The following is a 26,529-nucleotide window of genomic DNA, read 5'->3' on the forward strand; positions in this document are numbered from 1 at the left end:
ATCTGTTCTGAAAGAAAAAGATGGAAATTTTGGGATTCTAAATTAGGTGTGGGCCTTTTCTGGCATAGTTATGGAAATGTCTTATCTTCCATGCTGTGTCTTACATCCTCTTAAGAACTGGATTCATTTGTTTAAAATCACCTTGACGAAGCAATTTTTTCTTTCCACTTACAGATGAACTGGACAATATGAGCAGCACTGAAAGGATCTCCTTCCTACAAGAAAAACTCCAGGAGATACGAAAATACTACATGTCCTTGAAGTCAGAAGTAGCAACCATAGACAGGAGGAGGAAACGATTAAAAAAGAAAGACAGAGAAGGTAAGGTTGTGGTTTGGTTTATGATTAATGAGGAATTAATTTGTTTCGAAATGTGTAACTCACAGCAATTTCAGTTTAAATGATGATATTTTAGAAGAAAGGAAAATGTTAGCATCTGTTTGCATGCATATTTAGAAAGAATATTTGTGGCTTTTTGGAACTCGAACCTGACAGAAAATGTTTGCTGACTCTTTTGTAACTGTGTAGTAGAAACTTGGACTTCCTAGTGCAAGCGTTTCCATTAGACTCATGAGTTACCTTTTTAATATTGGGTAAGGCTAATCCTGTGTCTGTGAATACAGCAGTGAAAGCAATTGGCAAAACCTCTCTATCAGTTTTTTGTGCTTGTGCTGCTGCTTTGATGTCTTTCACATAACCTAACAACCAAGGAAACCTTCCTTGAGAGCTGTACTTGCCTAACCTAATGCTAGTGTGTTGTTCTGTGTGTTCAGTGTCCCATACAGGAGCATCCATGTCATCTGCTTCCTCAGACACTGGAATGAGCCCCTCATCATCCTCTCCTCCCCAGAACGTGCTGGCTGTGGAATGCAGGTGATAAACATTTCTCTGCCTTGCCAGCAGCTTGCTGCCATGGACATAAACCCTGAAATTCAGCCACAGAAAGCACTCAACTGGTTGGACATTGCCAAGTATATCCTGTACACACTTCCACTGCTGGATTGTACCTGTTCCCTCCTCCTACCCTCTTCTTTTGTTTAATTTACTGTTCAAAGAACTTAAACTCATTGGTAACTGAAGGTTTGTAGGCACAATGTGACATCCTTGTCATTGTGTTTGTTTTTGTTTTCTTGTTCGTTTATTTTTGTTTTGTTTTGTTTTCCTAACACAGAGAAAGGGCACTTATCAAATTTGCAAAGTTATGTCCAATGAAGCATTCAGGTGTTCTAGGGTGATCGTAAAAAAAAAAAAAAAAAAAAAAAAAAAAAAAAAAAAAAAAAAAAAGCAAGTGCACCAAGCAGACATCAGAGTATTATCCAAAAGAACTGAGTAACTGCTGCACTTTCACCGAGCTGTGGGTAACTCTTGGTGAGTAGTTCCTCTTTGTGGAAGCACTTGCTATACAGAACTGCCAAAGTATGTGTTCAGCAATGTGCCCAGTTTTAAAGCTGTAAATGGGACAAAATAAATTGTGAAAGGAAGTGTAGTTGACTGAAAACTACAGTTGTAATAAGTCTTCCACTTTTTATAGGATTTTTGAGCACACAATTATGCAAATGTTTTAATGTTTATTAATGTTTACAGTGGAATTGTGAATAGGTTTTCAGTGGACTATCTTATCCCTTGACAAAAATATTTTGTCTTTTTTCTATGTAATTTCAGAGTTTTTATTTTGTTACAAAAAGACGAAAAATGAAATATATAACAACAATGAAGTTATTTAACAAGATTTCTAAAGCTGAAATTTTTGTGTAAAATAAGGTATCTTGCAACTTGTTAAATATATTTATTCAGACATTGGATGTTGTATTTTTATGTATTTTTTAAAATATTAATAAAATTGGAAAAAAAAATTCTAGGTTAGTTCACTCTTTGGACAAAACATCCTTATCAGTTCTGGCTCTTCAGGAGGAGTTATCCAGTAGCCAAACCTGTACTTCCAATGGGTCTGTCTACATATCCTCCACCACACAGATCTGCCAGCAGGCATCTGGGTTAAAATCAAACTTGATTTGGAAACTTTGGCAGTCCTAGTACTTAACCTTGTTTGGAGGAACAAAATTTATTGGGTTGCCCTTAAGATGCTTTGTCACAAGTTCTTGTGTTTGCTGTACTGCCGAATAAATTTATATCTCCCAAAGTTGAGATGCACCAATAAAGTAAAAGCGACTGTGTGTGCTCTGCCTGTGGATTGTCCCACGGGCAGATGCAGTTTGTAAATAACTCTTCCAAACCCGTGTATTTAAAGCAGTTTGCATATACATTATGTATAAAAAGTGATTTTTTAAAACGATTTTTTTATTCATGTTTGTACATTGAAAGGGGGCCTGAGCCCCTTTTTCTGTGTTTAATATGCTGTAGAGTAATAACATAGATGCTCTAGACTGTATATCAAGATATTCTGGTTCCACACGGCAGAAGGTCAGGAGGAAACACTAGCGATGGCGTAGCATTACTAAAAGTGATGTTTCTTGAAATTTCATTTTACCACATTTGTCAACTTGTGATTCCAATTCCTTCCATTTTCGCAGAAAATTAAAGAAAAAGTACTCTTGTCAATGCACTTTTTCTGTCTTTTCTTAAGCAAAGCAGAACTATTTCAATGTAAGATAAATATGGAGCTCACTAGACAGTGCTAATAAAGGCCATGTTTTAAACATAGGCTTTATATTCTATTTTTATTTAAGTGATTGTTCTTGTAAATGTCTGGACTTTACCCCAAATAGAAAAGTTAATCTCCAGAAATTACTGTAAAGACTTTTTTCTCAGAGCTAACTTTTACTTGTTAATCTTCTAATAGCTACGAATAAAAAGCAATACTCATTTAAAAGGAAGTAACATGGGTCACATGTTTAATATTTGCAGAAGCAATCCAAAATCCGGGGAAATAACAGGATGAATGACATCTTGCGCAGATCTCTGATATCTAACCTGTGTGCACACTGTTGAGATCTTAAACAGGCACAGAGGATGGAAGAGCTGCTGCCCTGACCTGGATGTTCCCCATTGTGTATTCCCAGCTGACTGTTGCTCCTGTCTCTTAGGAATGTTTAAAACCCTGCTTGGAAGGCTCCAGGTATGCTCCCATGGAACATGGAATCCCATTCCAGCCCACTGACAAGGGAGATCTTTCTCTCCTCTCTCTCCCACCTGCTTCCCTCACTGCTCACCCCAAAAACAACAGCTGTTACTCTGGCAGAGCACTGAACCTGCAGGAAAAGATGCCTTTTCTGCCAAGCCACTGGCAAAGCCTCCAGCATGTCACTGATTTCCTGGTTTTATCTTTTTGGGAAGAAACATATCAGATTATTCAGTAAAAGTTTTCCTATGATGTTTAAAGGTATCACAAGGACAAGAAAACTAGCTGGTGTCACTGGGCTTATCTGGGTTAAAGGTGAAATCAAGAAGAAACACTAATAAAATCTATGATTTCTAACTCCACAATAATCCCCTTATTGAAGCCTTCTTGATACAAATTCCAACATGTCTTTCACTGGCTGAAAGTTTATCCTGTTGAAGGCACAGTAGTTGTGATTATACAGAATTGGTATTTTTTTAAATGAGAGATTAGGTATTGTGTTTCTGAGACCAAGCAGAAATAAAGCACCCTCTTGGCAGTTTTTGTGCTTTTCTCCTGCCTTCTGATCTCCTACAGGATTTCCTCAAAATCATACTTATTATTTCAAGCTTCATTAGGAGGTAAAAAAATAAAAATTAAGATACAGGATCCAACAAGGTTAAAAAAAAAACCAAGGTTGTAAGAGACTCTTCTCTTACAAATAGACTCTTCCTTCATTTCCTGCAATTGATACAAAGAACTGCTGTCAGATTGCTGGCAGACACCTAATTTTTGTATTAGCAAAAATCTGAAAGAAGGAAAAGCTCAGAATGTTTCCATGTAAGGGGATTTCTTGTAAGATTAATTTTCTTATTTGTTTTTATTTTCCTTTTATTCCCATCGAGTGTATCAGCTACATTTGTACTAATGAGTTTTTATTTTCTAATGTGAAAGTTTAGCAACATCCAGTTAAATCCTTGCTTGATTTTGGCTCCTCCATCAAGTTGCTGGTGGCTGAGAAAGTTTCTCATGCTTAATCAGCCTGAACAGATCAAGCAAGAGAAGCAGAGTTGTCAGAACAATAATAACAAGTCGTTGTTTTGACAAAGGTTGAACAGATTTTCAGTAGTAATTATCAGTGAATGAAAAGCATAACAAGGGCAAAGAAATGTGTGTCCTCATGGAGGATGATGTATCTGACCTTCACAGGCAGCAGCAAAAAAGGTGATTAAATCACTGTTTGTGCTTTTGTGCATGCTTCAGTCAAATTTTTTAAAAGGTGCAATATTACAATAGACAGAAATTCTTTAAATGGTTACATGTTCTCATTTTTTTAGGGGGAGCCATGCAGAAGTGGCTGCCAAAATTACTCAGCTTGGCTTTGATGTGGAGCTGGGAAGAGAACCTGAATCTAAGGATTGTCAACTCCTGTGCCTCAGTTATTATATCCACTGCTGCTCTGCAGACAGGTTTGTCAACCAGATGGAATATTGCAGTAAAAAATTAATGCTTTTATAACATGTTCTTTTTTTCCCCATTAAAAATATTCTTGGATAGCTGAGGCAGCCAAATGGATTTTCTGGGCAGCATTTACTGGAATTCTTTTACAGCAGTAAGTCTAAGAAATGCTGTTGTCCTCTTTTTAAGAAAAGATCTGGTTTGGTTTGATGGCTTGAAAGAAATCTGACATGAGCTAGATTTACTGGCTGAAATAAAAGATTAATGTGTTCACAAAAGTTTATTGAGCTGTTTACGTCACTGTGCCTCTACCTTTACAAAAATTATGCACTGGAATGTTAGTTATTTTTCCTTCTCTGGTCTTGGGATTTTATTATTTGCTACAATGTGCAGGATAAAGGCTCTGGAGATGTAGGGGACAAAATAAAACAGTGGAACCAAAGGGGATGTTGCCAGAGGCTGACTCACTGTAATTCCAGGGCTAAGGAAAATGACATTTTATAATTAGCTCACACTCTTAAGCTTGCTCTCAACTTTTGAGAAAATCTGTCGTTCTCCCATTTTACTGCACACGAAATAGGATGGGATTTTAAGAGGTCTCAGAGCTTAAAATTACTCATCAGTTACCACTGAGTAGCTGGGATTTACCTGGGTTATTTTGTTTGCTCTGGAGATCTGTGAGCTCCCCAAATTCTGCAAGTATTTATTAGTCTCATCCATTGCTTTGGGTGGATATGTAAATTTTTTTTTGTGTGGGTGTGTGTTTTTGTTTGTTTGTTTGTTTGCTTTTGTGTTCCAGTGTTTTTGGTCTGATGGTGTGCTTGTTTTAATGCCACATTAAAAGTGAGTGGTGAATTTTATGGTTAGCCACAACCCAATGACAAATACTCACTGTGCTGTCATTTAAAGAAGACAGGAAGGATAAAACTGCCAACTGTTTTTCTAAGAACAGGACTTATCTGGTGTCTTCTTTGTTTTGAATTATCTTTGCTATTTATGCTGTTGTTCCTGCTCCTTCCCATTTCAGAGGAACCCTAAATTCTGGCTCAGAGCAGGTTGGTTCTGCTTCAGTTCTGCAGCTGTTTACCTTGGTTAACACCCTTGTGCTGCTGCTTATCCCACACCAAGAGTTTTCAAAGATGAGAAGTGTCTTACTTTGATACCACTTGGCCTCAGTGCACCAGCACAGCTCCCTCACTGCAGTAATCACAGAAGCTTTGCTTCCCTTTCCCTCTTGCAGTATTTGCCAGCACAGAAAAGCTACCCTGGAGCTCTGCTGCAGCTGTGACAACCTGCAGGGGGTTGTCACTTGTGTGTTTAACCCTCACCCTGAGCCTGCTGGTGGGGGACACACTGCTCTGCGTTGGTGCTGTGGGTCTGGTGATTTTTTTGAGAATCTTTTTGATTTTCCTGCTGTTCAGAGTAACCCAACATTTCCGTTCCAGCACTGTGGTGTCTTCAGCCGTTCCTAAACTCCTCCTCTCATCCCTCATCTGGGTACAGCTTGACCTAATTTACCATGCTCCTGCCAGCTATGCCAGTTTCATAAGGAGGGGTAAGATGTGGAATTTGTGTGAAATAATCTGCTGTATTGCACAAGAGTGATTTTCTTTCTGTTTTAACAAGGTACTTGTTTTATGTGGATGTGTAACTTAAAACCATCTCTCTTGATGCTCCTTTCTTTCCCTTATGAATAAATAAAGCTATTTAAAAAAAAAACAAAAAACAAACAAACAAAAAAACCTTAACCCTTGATTTCTTCTACATATGCTCTGCTGCGCACCCTGCAGGTAGCTGCCCTCAGGTGGGCAGGACAACCCCTCTCTGATAAGGAAATGTTTTGGCAGTGGAACCAGTGAGAGGTAAAATTTTATGTTGGTCTGTGCAGGTATTTGAATGTGATTAACTCAGAGTGTGAGAGTAGCCCCACTTAATCCTGTGGGAATAATTATGGAATAATGTTATCCACAGGCAGTGCAGGAGGGAGTTGATTTTTGTGGCTGTGGTTTGGCTGCTGCTGTTCTTGTTTCCTGCTTTTCCTTGGGAAGAGCCCTAACAGTTGATGAGAATGTGATTTCTCTTTGGCCCAGAGGCACTGGGCAGCATCCCTGTGCAGGGTAACACCTCTCTGTGCCTTGGAACAATCAGCTGATGTTCCATTCAGCCCAGAGCTGGTTTCATACAAAACCTTTACTGTTGGACTGTCCCAGTGCACAGGGCAGACACTGCTCATCCCCTGCAATGTCCTGCCTACCCCAGAGCCTCGCTGGAGCTGGGGATGTGCAGGAAAGCAATGAAATGTGTTGTCTTTCCTTCCAGATCTTCCGTAAGACATTTTCTTACGTCTATGGAGAATCAAAAATAGTTTGGATTGGAAGGGACTCTTATAGATCATCTACTTCACCCTCCCAGGAGCATCTGCTTGTGCCCCAGCAGCCTCTGTGGTCTCCGAGTACCCCCAAGGGTGACCCTGCCCCTTTCCTGGTACCTCAGGATCCATCTTCCAAGTGCCCTCTGGTGTGACCCAGCCTTTTGGTGCAATATGGCCAGTAATACAACACTTTAACCTGAAGGAACAGTCACTAATGTACTTCCCCTAATCTAATTCCACTTGTTGCTGTAAAAATGTTGTGAATTGCATTTTACCTGACATTTGTTGTGAAGAACCTGCTGCTCCCTGACACCAAAACACAAAGGAGCGTGAAGTTAAGGTAAAACATAATTTTAAATACCCTCCAATACGAAGCAGAATTGTAACTTCTTGAGTTCTTCTAATGCTATCCTCTGCAAATTCAAGGTGCAGGCATGATGCAGTTCAGGTGTCAGAGGCTTTAATTGCTTTTACAGCTTTTAGAGTTTGGGGCAAACTCATTCAAGGAATTTTGGAGCTGAGCTTAATGGACTCCCTAAGATTTGAACTGGATTCTTCAAATGCCATGTGCTGACTTCCCAACTAGCGAAGAGAAAATGCTGAAACAGGAGCTGTTGCTAAGCTCCAATTCCCAGAGTGGGGAATGCCAGAGCACAGAGGATTTGCCTCCTTGCTCTGAAGCCACAGCCACGCTCAGTGTTTCACCCACACTGCCTGACACAGCACTGCAGTCACTCCTTTTCTTGCCTTCCAACAGAGCTCAGCAGTTGAACCTCTCAGCAGGGGATTACATAAATTGGGGCTTTGCTTTTATCCTGGACAGAATTCAAGGAGCCTCTATTATAATCTTCCAGCTGATTGATCTGATGGCTGTGCCAGCACTGCTGCTGTCCAGGGCACTCTGGAGCAAGGTTCTCATTTGACCCTTCCTGCTGAAATCTGTTCTGGTTTCTGTGGGCTGAGGAATAATTGTGTGTGCTTCCAGCAGGAAGGATCCGTGTTACCGTGGCTGCTGCAGCGAGCATCTCCTCCAAACGAGTGTCTGTTTACCAGCTCAGTTTCATTGAGCTGGTTTTTGGCAGGCTGCCCTCCTGCTCCCTCCCCTCCCACCTCCACTTTGGCTCACTTTTTCCACAGCTTTCTCAGTGCTCCTTCCTCAGCAAATTCCCATTTTTCACCTTCTTCAATCAGAGTGGGATCCATTCATGCACCTATTGTGCCTCAGCAAGGTGATTCACCTCCTCTTGACACCCCTTAACAGCACTTAAGAAAATGCTGTTGTCTTTCTGTTAGGATCCAGAGTAAAACCATTTTTATATTTTTTTTTCTTTTTTTTTTTTTTTTAATCACTGGCTTTAGTTACATGGATGCACTTTATTTCCAAGCTCAAATATATTTGTGTCGTCTGTATGCAACCTGTCACCTGGATTTGAAAGACCACAATATTTTTGTAGAGAAACAAAGCTTCGACAAAACTGGTAATCCAAACCTGAAAGTGGGTAATTTATTAACTAAGTCCCTCTAAAACTTGCTTAACCTTTTTTTCAGGAAATCTCTCCTAGTAAATATTTAAATATATTCCTACCTCCAAATATTGAAATGAGAGAAAACCATTATCTTTTTTTTAACTCCCCTCACTTCAGCCCCAAGGTGCTTTGTTCAGAAAACTCAGAAATCCTCCACTTCCATCAGTTAAACTCTTCAGGAACTTCGCTGAGCAGCTCTTTGCACATGAAGATCCAGTGGAAAATCTCAATCATGGATTACTTTCAAACGTTTAACAAAAAGAGAACTGCTTCAAGGAGCATGTAGTATTATGCATATACTGATTCTAATTGGCTGCAACATTTGTGGCCTGATTGTAGCAAACAATCTGGACAGTTTTAGCCTGAAATTCCTTTGAAAAAACAGGACATTGGAGACTTACTGCCTTATTTGGGCTGGTTTTTAGCCTTCACTATTTCAGAGTGAGCTCTCACCCATCTCCACGGTAACAAGGCAAAGGAGGAAGGAGCTGTCATAGAGGGATGTGAGACTGGAGGATCACACTGGCTCCTTCCACCTTTGCAAGCAAAGGAACAGCATTCCAGGGAGAGCTGGACAGCAGCACAAAGAGCAGTGTCTGGGGCACTGTGCAGCTCCCAGGGGCCAGGAATCCACAGCCTGGACAGCTGAGTTCTTTAAGCTGCTGCTGGAAAGAAAAGGTAGAGAAGGTAACAACAAAAAGTCTTTGTGCCCTTTTTGTTCATTGCTGTTGCCTCTCTATAAATAACAAAGCCTGGCAGCTGACATGAAATAGCTTTGGTTCACTCCTCATCACCTGAAATCTCAAAATTGGTGCTCCTGATGTCCAGTTCCCATTGTTCCTTTATTTTAAGAGTTAGAACTGAAGCACGGGGTGCCTGTTGACTGTCATTCTACTGCACTAATGTCCTGACTGCAGGATTTCACCTGCCAGGATCCTTCCAAAGAAAGCACTGCTCTGTTTCCTAAGTCAATCCAGCTGCCTTCCAAAACTCTGTCTGGGCTCACGCAGTAGCAGAACAGACCCTGTGCTATGCAGAGTCTGTATTTGCTGCTGAAAGGAGAAAGCTGCAGCACGCTCAGGGCTTGGAGTGTGTCAGGCCAGGCAGCCAGGCTGGGAGGATCCCACGGGGCTCCCTGAAGGAAATAAAGGGTGCACAGGAGCTGCTCATGGCCCTCTGTCCCCTGTAAATGACAGGGTGAGGCACAAGGCAAAGATAACCTCGGGCAAGGCTGGCAGAGCAGCCCTGCCTGAGCTCCCTCTGGCATCTGTCAGCTCTAAAAGCAACAGTGAATGAACAGAGCTCTGGAGCAGCTGAGCAAAGAGCCCCCAGCAAACAAAATGCTTCTTTTTAAATGTCCCAAAAATGGCTCATTGGAAAGAACACACTCGTGTATATGGCTCCCATTGATTTTATTTGAATTAAATAAAAAATTGTATTCCCCACATTACATTGATTCATCTCAAACAGTCTCAGCAAAAGGCAGGTGAGCCCTCCCACCACCCCTGAAATTCAGACACCAGTCTGTGGGCCCTGGGAAAAGTTTTATGTGCATCATTCCCTTGTGGAAACAAACTCCACTGCCAGGCCACCAGGACTGAGGCCCTGTGTAACCCTTCATGGCTCCCACTGCCTGAGCAGCACCCACAGCTCTGCTCTGAGCTGCTGGACACACATCCTGGCAGTAGGAATCCCCCAATGTGTTCTTGCCCAGGGAACACTGGCACAACTTCAGGATGAGCACAGTGCTCTGGTCTAACGAGGTTGGCTGAGCAGTCCTGCCTTGGCTGCCAGAGCCTCGTTCTGCTGGATGTGGTACTCCTGGAATCTCATGGAGATCCTCTGTGTCATCTTTAGATACTTCTGCAGGCAGTTCTCTGAGCAAGTTATCTACAGCAAGAGGGAAACCCAAGGCTTCAGACATTAAGGCAAACACATCCCCAACAAGGACCCAAAATACCACCACAGACAGGGATAAACATTAGGTGAGTACATCTCATATTGTCAAGCCTCAAGGTGAGGGCAGTAGAAAATGTGAAGTTGAGGTTTTCAGGTATGCGTGAAACATCTACTGATATTCATTCTCTGATTAAAGTCTCCATGGAAAACACCTTGGACCTAGAAGATACCATCCTTTTGTCCTTGGGCTCCTCTTGTGGAATTAAACTCTCTCTCTATATATATATATATATATATATATTTGAAATTAATAATAGATCCATTAAATTAGTAAATTTTGTTTTAATTCTGTTTACAAACATACTGGCTTTGACAGCCAAATATGATGTATTCTCTGCTAATTCAGTTTAACCCTTTTTTACCCTTGTTCCGGTTGGCTCTATTAGCCTTCTGGTACCTGCCTTGTTACCCTTCAGCAAAACCACCAGAGTACATCAGTCAGCTGGACTGGGAAATAAATACCAGAGCCTATTCCACCCACAGTTTTTTCAAATGTAAAGTGGTTTCTTTCTTTAAGTGTAGAGAAAGAGTTGTGAGATAGTTTCTGAGCTACAGTCCTGCCAATTGGATATTCTGTGCCATGGCTCAAGGCCTCGCTATCACTGCAAAGGTAACAAATTTGGGTAGAAAGGAAAGCCAACTCCTTTGCCTGGGAGAGCAGACAGGCATTGCTTTGGTTCTGTTCAGCAGAGGGATGTGAAAAGCAGAAGGGATGAAAATGAATTAGACAAAACCCCAGCAAGCTCCACACACCACCCAGCACCTGCCCTTCTCTGTCCTCAGCCTGGCACCAGCTACAGCCAAACCTGCTGAGCAGGAGTGGAATCTCCCTAGGGAACAACTTCTGGAAATGCCCCAAGCCTCTGCTGCCAGAGGGAGCGGCGTGTGTGACATGCTGCTGGGAAGTCCAGACTTGCACTGGGACTTGTACAAGGAAAGAGCTCAGAAGCTGGGTTTTTCCAAGCGTGGGACCCCAAAGGGGACGCATGGAGATATTAATCTCAATTAATTAATAAGAGAACTCAAGAGAAACATGGGAATTTCCACAGCAGGCAGACCAGTGTCCAGCTAAGACAAGTGTCCTGTTTCCACAGACACGTGCTCTCAGTCTCCTTACAAATGAGGGTCAACATGGGCAGAACTTCCCATAAGGAAGTTTCTTCCTAGTTCCACTGTTAACAGATGGCTCCTGTGCTGCCAGACATCAACCATCTGCAATCCACAGAAGCAAAAAAAGGCAGGTCACAATCAGAAAATGGCTAAAGTTGGGACAGACCTAAATATCGTCTCATTCCAACCAGGTTGCTCCAAGAATCTAAGAGTATTTTTTTGGACCTAAGTAATCTTTCATCAAGAATAATTATGACCTGTAATAGAATTCCACTAAAGCAGATGCAGAGAAGATTAGGGATAGAAGAAATCTGTCTTGGGAAGCTAAGAGAGCTCTGTGCAGGGCAACAGAACCAAAGCTAAAAGGAGACATGAGTTTTGCCTGCAGTGAGGAATTGAACTCCAAGGAAGCAGAAAGGGCTCAAAAATAATAGTTTAAAAATTTAGACCTTTTCTTCTGCCAGCAGACTCAAGAAAAGGTTATTAGATTTTTTAACCTACAAAATGATTAGGCTCGAAACAGCCTCTCAACAGGCGAGGAGAAGCAAAAACATGGAACTAATCTTATGGAGAGCTTAATCTTTCTGCAGATGACGATGTGAGGGAGCTCCCTGCAGAGCAGGGAAGTGGATTTAACAGCCAGAGCTGTGTTCCCATGACTCACTAAAAAGCAGGAACATGGGCAGATAAACAAATATTTCAGCAGGAGTCCTCAAAGAATGAGATGCAGGCTGTAGGTGGGCAGCTTCCATGTCCATGGAGTTACCATTCCTGAGAAGTTAAGGCACAAGAACCTTCACAGACAGCTCAGGGAATGAAACACCTGGAATTGCAATGAGCAGCCAATATTCAGTGGAGACTGGGTAGATTCTGTGTGTGTGACAACCACTTCTAAAATGGTTTTGGTGGGAAGGAACCCTAAAAAGCATCCAGTTCCAGCCCTGCCATGGGCAGGGACACCTTCCACTCTCCCAGGCTGCTCCAAGCCCTGTCCAAGCTGCTCTGGGATGGGACACTCACTTGGAAGCAACATGCCAGACACCCATAATCCACTGAAGGCTGCTACCTGGCTTTAGATCTTAGTTTAAAGATCAAAACTCTCTAAGTTGCTTCTGAAATTGGAATGTTGCACAGCAGTTCTTACCAAAGGGTCATGAGAAGCCATCACCTACCTCTTCTGGTTTCACATCTCTGCTAGTGAAATCCTTTATGCAATCCACAAAGCAATTTTCTGTAAGTTTGTTGTACGTGCCAAGAAACTCCTTGAACTGTAAATAAAAATTGGACAATGAGTATCAAAAAAATTTTTAAAAATCAGTGTTAATTCTTCCTACAGCTACATGGTGTAAGAAAATCTGAAGGACAAGTCACTAGAAAAATTTACTCTCAGTCAGAAGATTTCAGCATCAAAAGCTGCTTCTACATCAAACATTGTTTGTCAATGGTCACCTGTTGAAAGTTTGGTTGTGTTAACTCAGATGATAACTCAGTTTTTGTCCTTCCCTATGTCCTACACCTTCCACTCCATGTGACAGAGCAGCACAAGACTTTCAAAGCCACCCCTCCCAAATGCAGCATCTCACCTGCTTGATCTGATCAGACTCTGATATTTGTCCAGCCATGTTCCAACACCCTTTGATTCAGTCACCTAAAAGTGAGGATAAAAGTCGAGTTTTAAATAAAAAACAAATATAAACTGCCACATTTTACATCAGAATGGAATTTCGTGCATACCTAAAGTGTGTTTAAATGCAACTTTGCTAGCAAACTTCCAAGCCATTTACTCAAAGGGAAGTTACCTGTTGGGAATGTATTCAGTTAAAAAACCATCCAAGATAATTCCAGGTAGGAAACCTTCCCAGATCCACCTGCTAACTGCTGTTCTTTAAAGACTTTTAGGGCATTTCACACAACTAAAGTGACTTACAGAATAACTTATTTAATTTTATAAGTACTGTCAAACTTACTAAATAAGCTAGGGCAAGAGCTGGGGAAGATGCACTTGTAACACTTTCTAGCCTTAAAGTTTCACTGACTTCAGATGTGATCTGTAAAAAGTAAAGAAAAATGGCAAATATAAACTGGCAGCCACTGAACAGATGCAGCACAAGGTGCAGGGCCTGGTTTCTGTGTAGCTGCACCAAACACCTGAACTACAGCAAATGTTGTAGTCATTGTAATGAATTAAATGCAAGAAAAACACAGAACAATGCAAATGGCCTTAAAGGAATGAAACAAAGAAGGGAAGAAGTAAACATGGATCCAGGAATTTGAACAAGCATCCCCAAGGAAGACTCACATTCCTAATCAAACACACTGAACAAGTTAAGGCTTGAAAGCATCCCGGAAGGTTTCCTAGAAGACTGAAGCCTAGTCTTCCTTTTCCCTTTATTTCCATGTTACCTAAGACCTATTATCACAGACCATAATGCAAACTAATATCATGTGTTGGCAAGAACAAGCTCCTTCAGTTTAATTCAACTTGTGGAAGAAAAATGAGCACTGAAGTGCAATCACTCTGGGGGGAAAAAAAAGGTCTTTTAGTCCTTTATCAAGGACTACTTAGAATTAATCTTCTCTTATCCTTTGCCAATTTTTGGGCAAGACATTAATGCTCTAGAGAGCTTTAGCTATTGCAGTATTTCAGCAGGGGGAAGGGAAGGGGTACACAAACTGCCCGAACATGAACAAAGAGACAGCAACAATTATTTCTCCAAAAGAAAGAAAATGAAGCAACTAAAAATAGCAGCATGGAGCTCTCACAAGAGTGAACTGCCCCTACTTCCCCTCCCAGCAGCACAGGGTGACATCTGCCTCTTAACATCACACTTCATCGTTGCACAGAGAGCCAGTTCAGAGACTGGAGGCCAAGGACTCAGATGATTCTGGCACGTGAGATGTAAGAATTCCTCATGGGCAGCCAGGTCACACAGGTTATTCTGAAGGAGAACCTACAGGATATGGTGGCTAACAAGGAACCAGGTTTTATTCAGGTTGTCACTGAATCACAAACTGGTTTGGGATGAAAGGGACCTTACAGATCATCTTCTTCCACCCTCCTGCCATGGGCAGGGACATCTTCCACTATCCCAGGTTGCTCCAAGCCCCATCCAACCTGGCCTGGAACACTGCCAGGATAGGGATAGGGTACCCACAGCACCTATGGGCACCCTGTGTCAGGGCCTCACCACGCTCACACCCAAGAACTTCTTTCCAATATCCAACCCTGCCCTATGGCACTGCAAAGCCATTACCCCTTGTCCTGTCACCCCATGCCCTTGTCCAGATCCTTCTCCAGTCTCTCTCCTCTATCCTAAACCCCTAATTTATTTCAGGAGCATGGACATGCCCATCACCTGGAGTAACCAGTGAGAAGTGATGGCAACTCTACTCTCTCATTTCCCAGACTGTGAGAAAACAAGAGCAGTGATAATTCTCTCAGGGCAGGGTATTAAACAAGGTAGATAATTAAACAGAAACTGCAGGCAGCAGGGAAGACTTTTGTCCTCTGCCAAAGGCGGGAAGCTCAAAGCTTCAACTGCTGGTGCCATTTTCTCACACTCAGCGTTGCTTCATGATCTGTGTTTACAGCAAACCTGATCCCCGTCTTTCTGTGACTGATTTGGCAAGACTGGAAATGGCAAGTTGAAGCTGTAGTTTCACAGAGCTTTGACACCTGGGAAAGGCTCTGATTCACATCAGCACAACAGCACCATCTGATCTGAAGTGCCCGAAGCTCTTGTCCCAGTACAGGTATTTCACACATTCCACGGTGAAATTACAAGGCTCTGCTGCACCTTCAGCTATAAATCAGCCTTACATCTAAAAACATACCACTGAACGTTCCCAGGAATGTGCAGATCTGCTTTGTTCCAAAGTATGGCAAATGTAGTAGTTCAAGACTTCCTGCTGCTTCTCCCTTTCCCTCCAACCCTGAAAAAAGCTTTTAAAAAGGTGATGAAAGAGTGCTCAGCACCTCAGCCAGCCTAGCCCAGAGCTTCCTACAGAGCTGTTCGCAGCATTCCTGCACGGCTCAGGTTTAATCCTACAGAGCGTGGAGGACTTCCCCGTGGGCTAAACACAATTTAAAAATTCAACACTGCCCTTCTAAGCCAGGATAGTCATACTGCAGGAAGCAGAGGTCTCTGAATAAAACTCTGCTGCAAGGGACACACAGTCTGGGTCTGCTGGTGCATCAGAAAGGTGCAAGAACAGGGAAATCTCTTTTCCTGAAAGGCCCTGGGGCTTTTCCAAATATATTCTGGTGTTCTAAAGAGACATTAAGAATAGTCCCTCTGAGCAAAATAAACAAGCCCTGTGTTTCGGATTTTTTCCCCCCATCTTTCTGAGAAGATCTGCATTTTTCTGGGAAGAAGAGTGATGGAGAGAATATAAATCCCTCACACTTGTAATCCCCACTAACCATCTGCATCAGCTGAACCACCTACTCCATAAAAAGAAAGCTGAAATTTCTTTTCAAACCTTGCTTCCAGCTGCACACAGAGAACACCATGCAAATGTTTCTGAAAAGGAAAAAAGAAGAGTAAAAACATTGAGTCAAAGAAATATCTCAAAGAATAAAAATCTCCAGTCAAAGAATCGTGTCAAGGTAAATTCCCCACAGCTTGCAGAGAAAATTCTTTTATCATGGGGGCTTGCTAGGCTACAACTGCATTGACATCAGACTTAAAAGAAGCCCAAACGAATTGATTTTAAGAGGCCAGAGGCATTTAATGGAGTGAGAAGGACAGGACGAGATGAGAGGGGCTAGCCAGGAGCTGGATAACCAAGTGTAGCCGGTGCACAGCTTGTTCATTCACTGTCTCCTGGATTTGGCCTGCTCTGAAGGAGAAGGGATCAGAGGCAGAAAGCGAACACCAAAGGTGAAGTTACCAGAGTCAGCCTGACCTCAGGCACCAAGAGAGCCTCTCTGAGCACACTGAACGCGTGTATGGGCGTCAGGCCTGAGGGAAAATACACGTTTTCCCACCAGCACTCTCCCAGTTAAGGGAGATCACACCTGACTGACGCTTCTCACCCAATAAAACCAAAACCTGAGGCTAAAACAACTTCACGTCGAGCTTTATTTCTTTGGTCTTTTCCTTCTACTCCATCCTCCAGTTCTCCCTTCCAAGGGCACATTGAGTTCCTCTCTCTCGGGAATCACTCGCTCATCCAAGCCCCGGCCCAACACTGGGCACAGAGCGCTCTTATCCCCACCGAGCCGCCCGGCACCGGGAAAACTCCTGGGGCAGAGCGGTGATTTCCCTTACTGAGGGCCCCGGGGAACGCTCCCGGCCCCTCACGAGCGCGCGCCCGCTCCCCCGCCCGGCCCCTCACGCTCCGGCCCGCGCGCACTCACCGCCCCGCGCGCCAGCCTCGCACATTCGCCACGCGCGCGCGCGCACGGGGAGGCCCCGCCCCGCCCCGGGCCCCGCAGATTCGCCACCGGCAGGCGAATCGGCCGCGCGCGGACCCGCCGCCCGATTTACCCTCTCAGGCCGCGCGTTTCCCGCCGGACGCCGTTGAGTGGAAGACCCGCGTTTCCCGCCGGACGCCGGTTGAGGGGAGGACCCGCGTTTCCCGCCGGACGCCGGTTGAGGGTACGCCGTGGCCATGGCACCGCGCGCTTCCGGTGCCGCCGACCGGGCCGGGACAGTGGGAGCAGGGCAGGGAACGGGGTTGGTATCGGGACTGAGACAGCGAAAACGGGGCTGGGACGGCGGGAACGGGGCTGGGATCGGGGCTGAGACAGCAGGAACGGGGCTGAGATCGGAGCTGGGACAGCGGGAACGGGGCTGGGATCAGGGCTGCTGTAGCGGGAACGGGGCTGGGGTCGGGGCTGGGACTAAGAGATCGGGGCTGGGGTAGGGAAAACGAGGCTGGGATAACGGGATCGTGGCTGGGACAGCGGAATCGGGGCTGGGACGGCGGGAGCGCTGCTCTCTCAAGGACGGCAGCCGCGGCGTGGGAGGGAACCGCTCCCCGCAGCCTTCAGGCCGCTGTGGCAGCCACTACAGCTCCCGGCCGCTGCTTGAGAAGGCGCCGCTGGCCGAAACCCCTCAGAGTCGGCCATGGACGCGGAGAGCAACTCCAGCGACAGCCAGGACTCTCTGGGCGGCCTGACGCCGGGCAGTGTGCTGATCCGCTCCACCGCAGTCCGCAGGGAGCCGTCCCCGGCCGGCCCGAAAGTGACGATGGCTGTGCAGAAGCTCGGCGCCGGGGGCTCGCCCTGCCCGGGGGATTTGGGAGAAGACGGGGCCGCCCGCGTTCTCCCGGCCGCGGTGCCGGGCTGGGCTCCGTGCGGGGCAGGGACAGCCCGCGGCTCCCCCAGCGCCGCTCCAGGTGCGTCCGTGACCGCCGGGTTCAGCTCGGGCGATTTCTGCCACGGAGGAGTTCTGTAATTGAGGGATCTTCGTTTTCCCAAACTGTTTTACACATGGAAAGTGAGTTGTGCAGGCTGGTGAGGTCCTGGCACAGGTTGCCCGGGGAAGCTGCGGCTGCCCCATCCCTGGAGGTATTCGAGACCAGCTTGGATAAGGCTTGGAGCAGCCTGGAATAGTGGAAGCTGTCCCTCCCCATGGGAGCAGAATGCTTAATCCCTGTTAAACCTCCCTGTTTAAAGGATATTTAGTAATGTTCTGGCTGTAAATCAATTTTCTCATTCAGACTCACAGGATTCATTGATGGTTTTAAGCTTCAGCTCCATCTGTGTGGTCATTTGTGAGCGTTGTGATGTTTAGGCATTAAGAGATGAGGGAAATGTGGAGCTGTGCAGAAAACGCACCACAAATGATGCTGACCACAGTAAAACTGCTTTTATTTTAGGAGTCCTAAGCACCAAGTGTCTGGTTCCAGTTGAAAATTCAGAGCCCATGTTTTTATCCCAAATGGTAAGAAAAGTTGCTGTTCCTTCCTGCAATCCTGAGCTAAGAGAACCCTCTTTTCCTCAAAATACTGTAGCTCCTCTAAAAGCAGTACAAGATTCTGGCTCAGCCTCTGCACCACAACTGTCCAGCTGCTTTTCCTCTTGGAGTTGCTGCTAAGGTGGTTTTATTGCTGATGTTTTTGGAGGGGCTTTATTTAACATGGAGTGTCAACAGTGCTTAATTCTCTGTGTGTGAGCAATCCTGAATTGTCCAATATTAGTAACTTCTCTAAACTTAAGCAGGAATAGTTTCATTATTACTTCTTTGGCCACAGATGTGGAGAATAAACTTACTTAGCACTTAGAAAATGTGGTTTTAATTTGAATTGTGCTTGTGGAGTTTTAGTCCCTAAAATGCCATGTGAGTTCTTGACAGCAATTCTGTGGTCATGGTCATCACATGTTTTGTGCCAAGATGTTTGTATTGCTGTGTGCAAATGGTTCCATTTTTATGCTCAGCAATTCCATCTGCCTCTAAAATTTTGGCTGCTGTTGGCAGAGGCTTTTATCTCTCGTTTTTCTGTTCTTGTTCTGAAGCGTTATCCTGGAGAAGCTGCAGCACAAGATGATCCTTCACTGCTGCTGGAATATAGCAGAGGACCTGAAGGTAAAACACATCAATCACCCTTTTTTTGTAAGGAGACTGATTAATTAAAGGAAAAAAGGAGGGTTTAGGTATTTTTTTTTCTCATTATAGAAACTTCAGAGTGAAAATATTCAAAGGTTGCTTTGATAAAAAGATGACAATTGTAGCAAACATTCTTGAATTTTGCAAATTTTACCTCATTCTTCCTAGCATTACATTATTTTAATTAACTGAGTGGGACTTCTGCCAGTGTGCCACAGTGTTGAGATTCCTTTTGTTAACCAAACTATTCATGTCTCTGAACAGTTTGGGAAAGGGGCTTGTTTTGATCCATTTTCCTCTTGTGAATTATTGTAGTACAGAGGCATATTTTTCTTCAAGCAGCCTATACCAAAAAAGTGCATTTCTAGTTCTTAAGAATCCTAGGAAATCACAGTTGCAGTGTCTTTTCCTTTAATTTCTGAATTTGCCAATTTGAATCAGATTTTAGGAAGTGAAGGCTTTTCAAAAAAAACACACTTATGCAGGTTTCTTGGATATCTGGAACTGTGTAAGGAGAAAAAGACCCACAAATCAATACCCTAGTTAAGACCAAAAATCAATATTTTACACTCACAGGCAGCAGCTGACTTACCAGCCTTTGCTTCCTCTGCCCAGCAAACAGTTGAGTGAGGGAGAGCCTGCAATCCTTTTAGCATGATTTGCACCTATTAAGAAAATCTGTTGTAATTTATGATGATGGCAGGGAAATACTGTTTCTGGGGGTTTCTTAATTAAATTTTTTTCAATTCAGGATTTGCAGCATTTTATTGACTTGGTTGTCTGAGCTCGAGCTACCATTGAGACTTTACTCACCATTATTGGACTTTATGGATCCTGGCATTCAATGCTATAAAAATGGTGCTAAATGAAGCCTGCTCTTACTCTTACCATTATTTAAGTTTTCTGCTTACTGAAAGGAAGCGATTTGTTGTTGCAATAGATGATGTGATTCTTGCAGGCAACAGATTCTTCGCAGCAAAATTAAATGTATTGAAATAATACTTTCTCTCTACCCGTGAAATAGACATTTTGTGCCAATTATCTCAACAAAGGATGTTTGTCCTTCCCCACAGATTATGTTTTGATTTCTCAGTATGCTACTGGCCAGAAAGAGGCTCTGAGAGCAGTATTAATGCAAAAGTAAGTGTGAATTGTTGTTGGTGTCTGAGCTGTACTGTTTCTGTACAACTATACCACTTGTGGTTTTTTTTGCCAAAATGCATAGCTGGTAACGAAGAAGTGTCCTTTTACTGTTCTCTGTCAGTGTTCTTTTTCTGTGTTTGAAAGTATTTTCAGTTGATTTTATTCACTGGAGTATCTTGTGTCAAAACTTCCAGTAGAAAAGCTTACACAGTGATATCAATGCTGTATGAGGGAAAACATTTGCTTGGAGGAGATATGGAGACAATGCTGTTTACAGGCACTTCTTTATTTTTATAGAATTCAGAATGTTCCTGTCCCTAAGGAGGTGAAGGTGCAGCTCTTGGGAAATGCCTTCACAGATAAAAGGGAAAGCCTTGGGGGTAGCACCAGGTCAGCACCCAGGGACGTTGATTCTGCAACAACCATTGCAGCAGCTGCTGCTGCTGTCATTGCCACGGCAGCTCCACTTCTCAAGGTGAATGGGAGGCTCGTGGGAGGAGCAGTTTTTGTCCTCCTAAAATAGTAAATGTTCCAACAGCTACTGCTGTTGACAGTAGCTCCAGAGAGCCTGAATGTGTCTGCTCTCTGCTTTGTGTGTTTGTCATCTCACACTCACTGACCAGTGTACCAGAGGGAACTAATTTGGGTTTAACCAAATAGGCAGAAGACAGAGAACATTTGATTTATCTGTTGAAAATTCACAGTATTGCTAAACCACCAAAATTTAAGGCTAAAAAAACTTCCGTTTCTTTTGGGGTTGCAAATCCAGGATTCTGTGGAAGATGTTTTGTTCTTTTTGTGTTCATGCATCTTCTGCAATAATGGGGTTTTTTCCTCCTTCCCTTTTTTTTTTTTTTTCCTTTCTTACAGGTTCAAAATGATTTGGAAGCAAAAGTGAACTCAGTTTCAGAGCTGGTTCAGAAACTACAGGAGACAGACAGGCAGCTGCAGCGAGTGTCTGAACAGCAAACAAGTGTGAAGGCTCAACATGAGGAGCCCCACTACCACCAGAGAGTCAGAGAGCTTGAAAAACAGATGAACGCTTTCATGGTGCAACGGATTCAGCACTTGGAAAAGCTGCAGGAGCAACAAATGAATATTCAGGTACCTAAGTCACAAGGCAGAAACTTCAGGTTAATAATTTCTTCTGTTTCTCAGTGTTAATGTTATAATAATTTGGATTGTGTCTTAGTATTAGGGAGAAAGACAATTCAGTGGAAGTGGGTCAAAGAAAGTGAAAGTACTCAACAGCAAAAAAAGACGCTGAGGGGCAGAGACAAGTCCAGAGAAAGGAATGGAGCTGGGGAAGGGTCTGGAGCCCCAGGAGTGGCTGAGGGAGCTGGGGAGGTTCAGCCTGTAGACAAGGAGGCTCAGGGGGAACTTTCTGGCTCTGTACAACTCCCTGACAGGAGGGTGGGGCTGGTGCAGGTCAAGCTCTGCTCCCAGGGAACAAGGGACAGGACAAGGTAAAATGGCCTCAAGTTGCATCAGGGTGTGTTTTGGTTGGGTGTTAGGGAAAATTCTTCACTGAAGGGTGCTCAGACATGTTGGAAGATGCACAGGGCAGTGGTGGAGTCACCATCCCTGGAAGTGTTCAGAAAACGTGGATGTGACACTGGAGGACTTGGTTTGGTGGGGACCACAGTGGTGCTGTGAGAAGAATTGGACTCAGTCATCTTAAAGATCTTTTCCAACCTTAAGAATTCTGTGATTCAATGACCAGAAATACTCTGTAATTTTGTCTCCCAGTCCCATCTCATCAGCTCAGCAGTGAGCAGCCATGGCCTGCAGCAGAGTCATGCCTCTGGGCCCCTGACAGGGCGCTGGGAGAAGCCAGAGCACAGATCTCTCACTAACGAAGCACCTTTTTTCCCTACCAGTGCTGCACCTGTCCAAGGTGGGGAAAATTCCTACTGTCCTATTTACACTGTTAGTTTTGCATTAATTTTGTGTCCATTCTTATTGGATTGTGCATCACATCAGTAATGAGTAGTAAACATTTTTTCTGTGTTAATTTGTTTTATTGCACAATGCTCTTTATAATTTCTGTGACATTCTGAAGATGTTCCGGTATCTTCCAGTTTAAATTAAAGTGAGACTTTTGATTTACTAAATCTGCACCAGAGGAGGCCTGGACTTAAAATAACCTTATTGAGACATAATCTGTGTGGAAGCCTGTGGTAAACTACATTTGGGGTTTGGGGAGGTTTTTATCCCTTGAAATTTTCTTCCTATTTCCTTAACTAGTGCAGTAATGTTTTCCATTTTTTGTGAAGAATTTATAGACTTGCTGTGGGTTTTTTCCCTAGATTTTTTTCCCTAGAGTCTACAAGGGCAGGTCGTAATAGGACAAGGGAGAATGGCTCCAAACAGAAGGAATGCAGGTTTAGATTAGATGCTAGGAGGAAATTCTTGTGAGGGTGGTGAGGCCCTGGCACAGGTTGCGCAGAGAAGCTGTGGCTGCCCCAACCCTGGAGTGTCCAGTGCCAGGCTGGATGGGACTTGGAACACCTTGGCATGATGAAAGATGTCCCTGCCCACGGCAGGGGTTGGAACTGGATGATACTTGAGTTCCCTTCCAAACCCAACCCATTCTGTGATTCTATGATACCATTTCTTCTGAAGAAAACTGTTAACATTTAAATAACTTTATTTTTTTATTTTTCCCTTAAGCATATTCAAGCCATTTTCCAAGTCTTGTGGTTCATACACAAAAATCTCCTCTAAACACACCAGTTCCTCGAAGATATGCTCCAGAACCTGTACCCAAAAATGCAAACATCTCAGAGAAAGAAAACTCTCTAGTAAAAAAAGAAAATATTCTCAAACCTACAAGAGAAGGTATTGTCCTCCACTGGCCTAACTAGTATGGCCTGGTGGTTACTTTGCGTATTCCTCACCTTTTGTGACCTTTTCTGTTGGGTTGCTGGCACCTAAATACATGTATTCAGGATATTTGGAATCTACAGTTGGGAAGGGTTAGTTTTGTGTCTAAGTCGCTGACTCATAAGTAATGAAAAGCTTAAAGACAGTGCTGATTTAATCTATAGCATTTTGGCAGGACTGCTCACTGAAATACTTTGTTCAAAGCCAAGTTTAGGAAGATCAGGCAGAATAATGTAAAACTGGGGAGCTACTCAATAAGTTTGTCATTATCATTAGTTAAATTGAATTTTTGTTTTATTTTTTCATGGCCCACAAAGTCTCTGGGTTATTGTATTGAAAGCAACAGATGTACAGCAAATGTAAAGTAATTTTATTTTTCTGCTTTACAGAACTGACTGGTTCTGTCTCTGTTACAAAGCTGTCAGGTATTCTTATTGTTCAGTGGGTCTAGGAATAAATGAAATAAGACAAAAGAAGAACCATTCTGTCCATAATGTCACAGATTTGTTCTTAGTGACTCAGTTCATTGTCATCCCAGTTCCATCTAGGTTTGCTAATTTAAAGCAATCTCAGAAAGATAGATTAGTCAGAGTGGTTTTAAGTGACTTGCCTTATCTGAAATAGGTCTATAGATTTAAATTGAAAAAATATTTTACTCTCCTTGGTGAGTATTATATAATGGTGAAATACCTGGAAAGGAAAAGAAAATATTAAATATACTGGACTAACTTAACTTTCTTTTTTTTCTGCTTCATTTCACTTCATTTTAGGTGAAAGGAAATGTCTGGAACACGTTCGGAATTCTCAAGAAAGATCCCTGAAGCAAATGGAATCTTCCAAGAAGACAGCATTGAGCAGCAATGAAAGGAGCTGGCATTCTGTGAGAGACAGGTGGATAAACAATCCAAAAATGAGGAGGACTTTCTGTCTGTTTCAATGAGATTGAGAGAGGTGCATTGGGCACTGATGCCGTAATGGAGTCACTGATGTGGTCCTGGAGTCTGGCACAGCTGTGCTGGAGTATTTCTATTTTTGCATTACTTCAGACAGGACCTGACAGAACGGCTGGAGCTGTGTCAGGGCAGGTTTAGGTTGGATATCAGGGAAAGGTTCTTTCCCCAGAGGGTGCTGGGCACTGCACAGGCTTCCCAGGGAATCGGCACAGCCCCAAGCTTGACAGAATTCAAAGAGTTTGGACAATACTCCCAGCACAGGGTGAGATTGTTGGGGTGTCTGTGCAGGGCCAGCAGTTGGACTTTGATCCTTGTGGGTCCCTTCCAGCTCTAATATTCCACGATTCTGTGGTTTCTGTTGAACTGCAGGCAGATGAAGGCTTGTTGCTAAGGATAGCTCACAACACCTTTCACAGTGGGGTTGCACTTGGAGTGTTTTCAGGAGCAGCATCCACCTAACAATTCCTAAGATTTAAAATGGGTGAAAAAATGTTCTTAGCCACGCAGCCTGAAGCATATTTTCCCCAGGCAATAATGTTAAGTTATAATTTCACTAATGCAGTCAGAAACTGCTCATATGTGCTGTCTAATTTAGAGCAGTGTGCACAAAAATATTACTTGCTTCAAATGGAAAAATACCCACAGTTTAAATGTTGCTCTATTAGATGTAATTTCACTATTGAAAGTAAAAGGTTACAGCTGAAGGTGTTAAGTGGTAAACAGAAAAAATCCAATAACCTCTCTATAACTTCAGATGCCAAAGCAAATTCCAGTGTATCTGAAGGTTTGGTTCTTGCACTGTAAATTCCCACTTGGTTTCAGGGTTGAATCCTTTGTTGGGCCACCTCGGGAACCATGAGAGCTGTAACCAGGAGTGTTTCTCCCCTCAGACACAAAGCTTTGCGGGCAAACTCAAATCCTTTTGAAAGCTACCATACAATTGAGAAAACAGTGCAAAAAGCAGATGATTTACTTCAAGATCTTGGCAAGCTGAGAAGAGAAATGCACAACATTTTGCAGGTAAAGTCAATCTAACCACAATGGGCAGGGGTTTGAAGAAGGGGAGTAAAAATTGTGCCGAAAAACATAGAGGTCTGGTATCAGTAAAAGTGTTGCTCTTGCTTTTACACCTGTCAAAAAAAAATCCACATTTGTTGACAATTAATTGAAATATTGGAGTCTCTGTGTGTGGAAGAGCTTTGAGCCTGAATAATGCTCTGGGTGTGCAATGGACTCTGACTGCCATTGTCCCACACATAAAATAGGTGAGAGAGAGGGACGGACATAAAGAGAAAAAAAAAGGTTTGTTTATTTGTTTGTTTTAAACTTTTGGATATTCTCAGTGCCTTTTCTCTGCAGAGATACAGAGCTGATGTAATTTTCCCTTTTTGGAAAGAGCAATGTTCTATTTATCTCCAGTCAGTTATCTCAGCTTTAGAGATGATTTAAGCATTTCCTTTCTGATTTTGCCACTTCTTTTTGTACTGAGTGCTGTTTCCAAGGAATTGCCTGGCATAGAATCCTTGTGCTGTTTCTTGTGCTAATGTTTTTGTACCTTTGGGTACAAGGTCAGCTTCTGGGCTGGCAACATGGAGCTTTTGACAAGTGAGGCTTTTATCTCTTAACCTGGTGCCATTCCTGGTTCCACCTGTCTGTTGTGATGGTTCCACCTTTCTGTGCTTGTCAATATGCACAGTGAGAAAGAAGAAAAGCCTGAAAATTCACCTCTGGGAATTAGCTTGAAATGTAATAACTTTGGTTCTGTTGGTTCATTTCTGTAGTTGAAAGTTTCAACTTGCATATTTCCCTAAAAATATTTTGTATTACCTGTCTGGTTTTTGTTGCTATATCTTTGGAAAATGCAGCTTTGTCTGTCATATCTTACAGCATAGCTGATGCATTTTTATAGGTTTGTAAGACTTCATGAATTTTACATTTAACTGTTCTTACTGGGAATAGAACAGGTGCCTTGTGCCCCACTGAGGCTGCAGATATTTTCTTACCACCATTGCTAAAAGCATAAATAAGCAACATACCTTAGAATAGGCAACAGAACAAGATGAGATGGGATAAGAAATGGGAGAAAGACACAGTTACAGAAATGATTTGAAATCTCTCTCATGAAAAAGGTCGGTAGAAAGACAGAGATGTGATGACAAATTGAGAGTTGGGTCAATTAAACATTTAGCTACTGACTCCTCATCCCTGAGAAGTTAGTAGAGTGAGATAATGATAAATTCTTGGGTAAATGATAAACCAGCTCTGTCATAAAGCAAAGGTCTGAATTAGCTGAGGACAGAAGGTGGTGCTCTAACCCAAGGAATTCCTTGTGGCCAGTGAAACTGATCCAGTATCTCCTATGGATTTTACCTTAAAGATCCAACAGCTTTTCTTCTGTCTTCTTAGGGAGCAAGTCCATGGAAATCTGACACTAACGATGTTATTAAGGTATACCTTGAATTTTTTATGTTTTTCTTTTGTGGGTTTATCTCCTATGCGTTTTACCTTA

The 26,529-nt window shown here is 43.1% G+C and overlaps 3 protein-coding genes and 1 long non-coding RNA gene across 8 annotated transcripts in view; 3 read left to right on the plus strand and 1 right to left on the minus strand.

Annotated features, from left to right (window-relative positions):
* The window catches only part of ARID4A (AT-rich interaction domain 4A), a 46,565-nt gene extending 43,904 nt beyond the window's left edge, over positions 1–2,661 (plus strand). For all 3 annotated transcript variants that reach the window (XM_066321588.1, XM_066321590.1, XM_066321589.1), the window contains 2 exons: positions 175–321; positions 774–2,661. In XM_066321588.1, the coding sequence (XP_066177685.1) occupies positions 175–321; positions 774–877 (251 nt within the window). In that variant the 3' untranslated portion in view covers positions 878–2,661. The remainder of the gene's footprint in view (positions 1–174; positions 322–773) is intronic.
* A 1,158-nt stretch (positions 2,662–3,819) lies between these two features.
* On the plus strand, positions 3,820–6,240 carry LOC136362772 (uncharacterized). 2 transcript variants are annotated; one of them, XR_010743842.1, is made up of 3 exons: positions 3,820–4,282; positions 4,396–4,527; positions 5,962–6,240. It is a non-coding gene; the product is annotated as an uncharacterized lncRNA (long non-coding RNA). The 2 variants fall into 2 exon arrangements; XR_010743841.1 differs by lacking the exon at positions 5,962–6,240 and having other exon boundaries at positions 4,396–4,794.
* Positions 6,241–9,808: 3,568 nt separating this feature from the next.
* Positions 9,809–16,005, minus strand: TIMM9 (translocase of inner mitochondrial membrane 9). Of its 2 annotated transcripts, XM_066321591.1 has the most exons (4): positions 15,965–16,005; positions 13,066–13,130; positions 12,655–12,750; positions 9,809–10,303 (listed from the first exon to the last, which is right to left on the minus strand). In XM_066321591.1, the coding sequence occupies exons 2-4, from the start codon at positions 13,102–13,104 to the stop codon at positions 10,169–10,171; spliced, it is 270 nt and encodes an 89-aa protein (XP_066177688.1). In that variant the 5' UTR covers positions 13,105–13,130; positions 15,965–16,005; the 3' UTR covers positions 9,809–10,168. The 2 variants fall into 2 exon arrangements, with proteins under 2 accessions (XP_066177688.1, XP_066177689.1); XM_066321592.1 differs by lacking the exon at positions 15,965–16,005 and having other exon boundaries at positions 13,066–13,980.
* Positions 16,006–18,301: 2,296 nt separating this feature from the next.
* KIAA0586 (KIAA0586 ortholog) overlaps positions 18,302–26,529 on the plus strand; it is a 68,611-nt gene continuing 60,383 nt past the window's right edge. Inside the window, exons 1-9 of the mRNA XM_066321593.1 lie at positions 18,302–18,375; positions 18,948–19,017; positions 20,112–20,178; positions 20,479–20,656; positions 21,052–21,285; positions 21,931–22,078; positions 22,855–23,022; positions 23,838–23,958; positions 24,911–25,040. Coding sequence (XP_066177690.1) covers positions 18,358–18,375; positions 18,948–19,017; positions 20,112–20,178; positions 20,479–20,656; positions 21,052–21,285; positions 21,931–22,078; positions 22,855–23,022; positions 23,838–23,958; positions 24,911–25,040 — 1,134 coding nt within the window. The 5' untranslated portion in view covers positions 18,302–18,357. The remainder of the gene's footprint in view (positions 18,376–18,947; positions 19,018–20,111; positions 20,179–20,478; positions 20,657–21,051; positions 21,286–21,930; positions 22,079–22,854; positions 23,023–23,837; positions 23,959–24,910; positions 25,041–26,529) is intronic.

Source organism: Sylvia atricapilla, chromosome 6, assembly GCF_009819655.1.
Source record: "Sylvia atricapilla isolate bSylAtr1 chromosome 6, bSylAtr1.pri, whole genome shotgun sequence".
In the NCBI taxonomy this organism is placed as follows: domain Eukaryota; kingdom Metazoa; phylum Chordata; class Aves; order Passeriformes; family Sylviidae; genus Sylvia; species Sylvia atricapilla.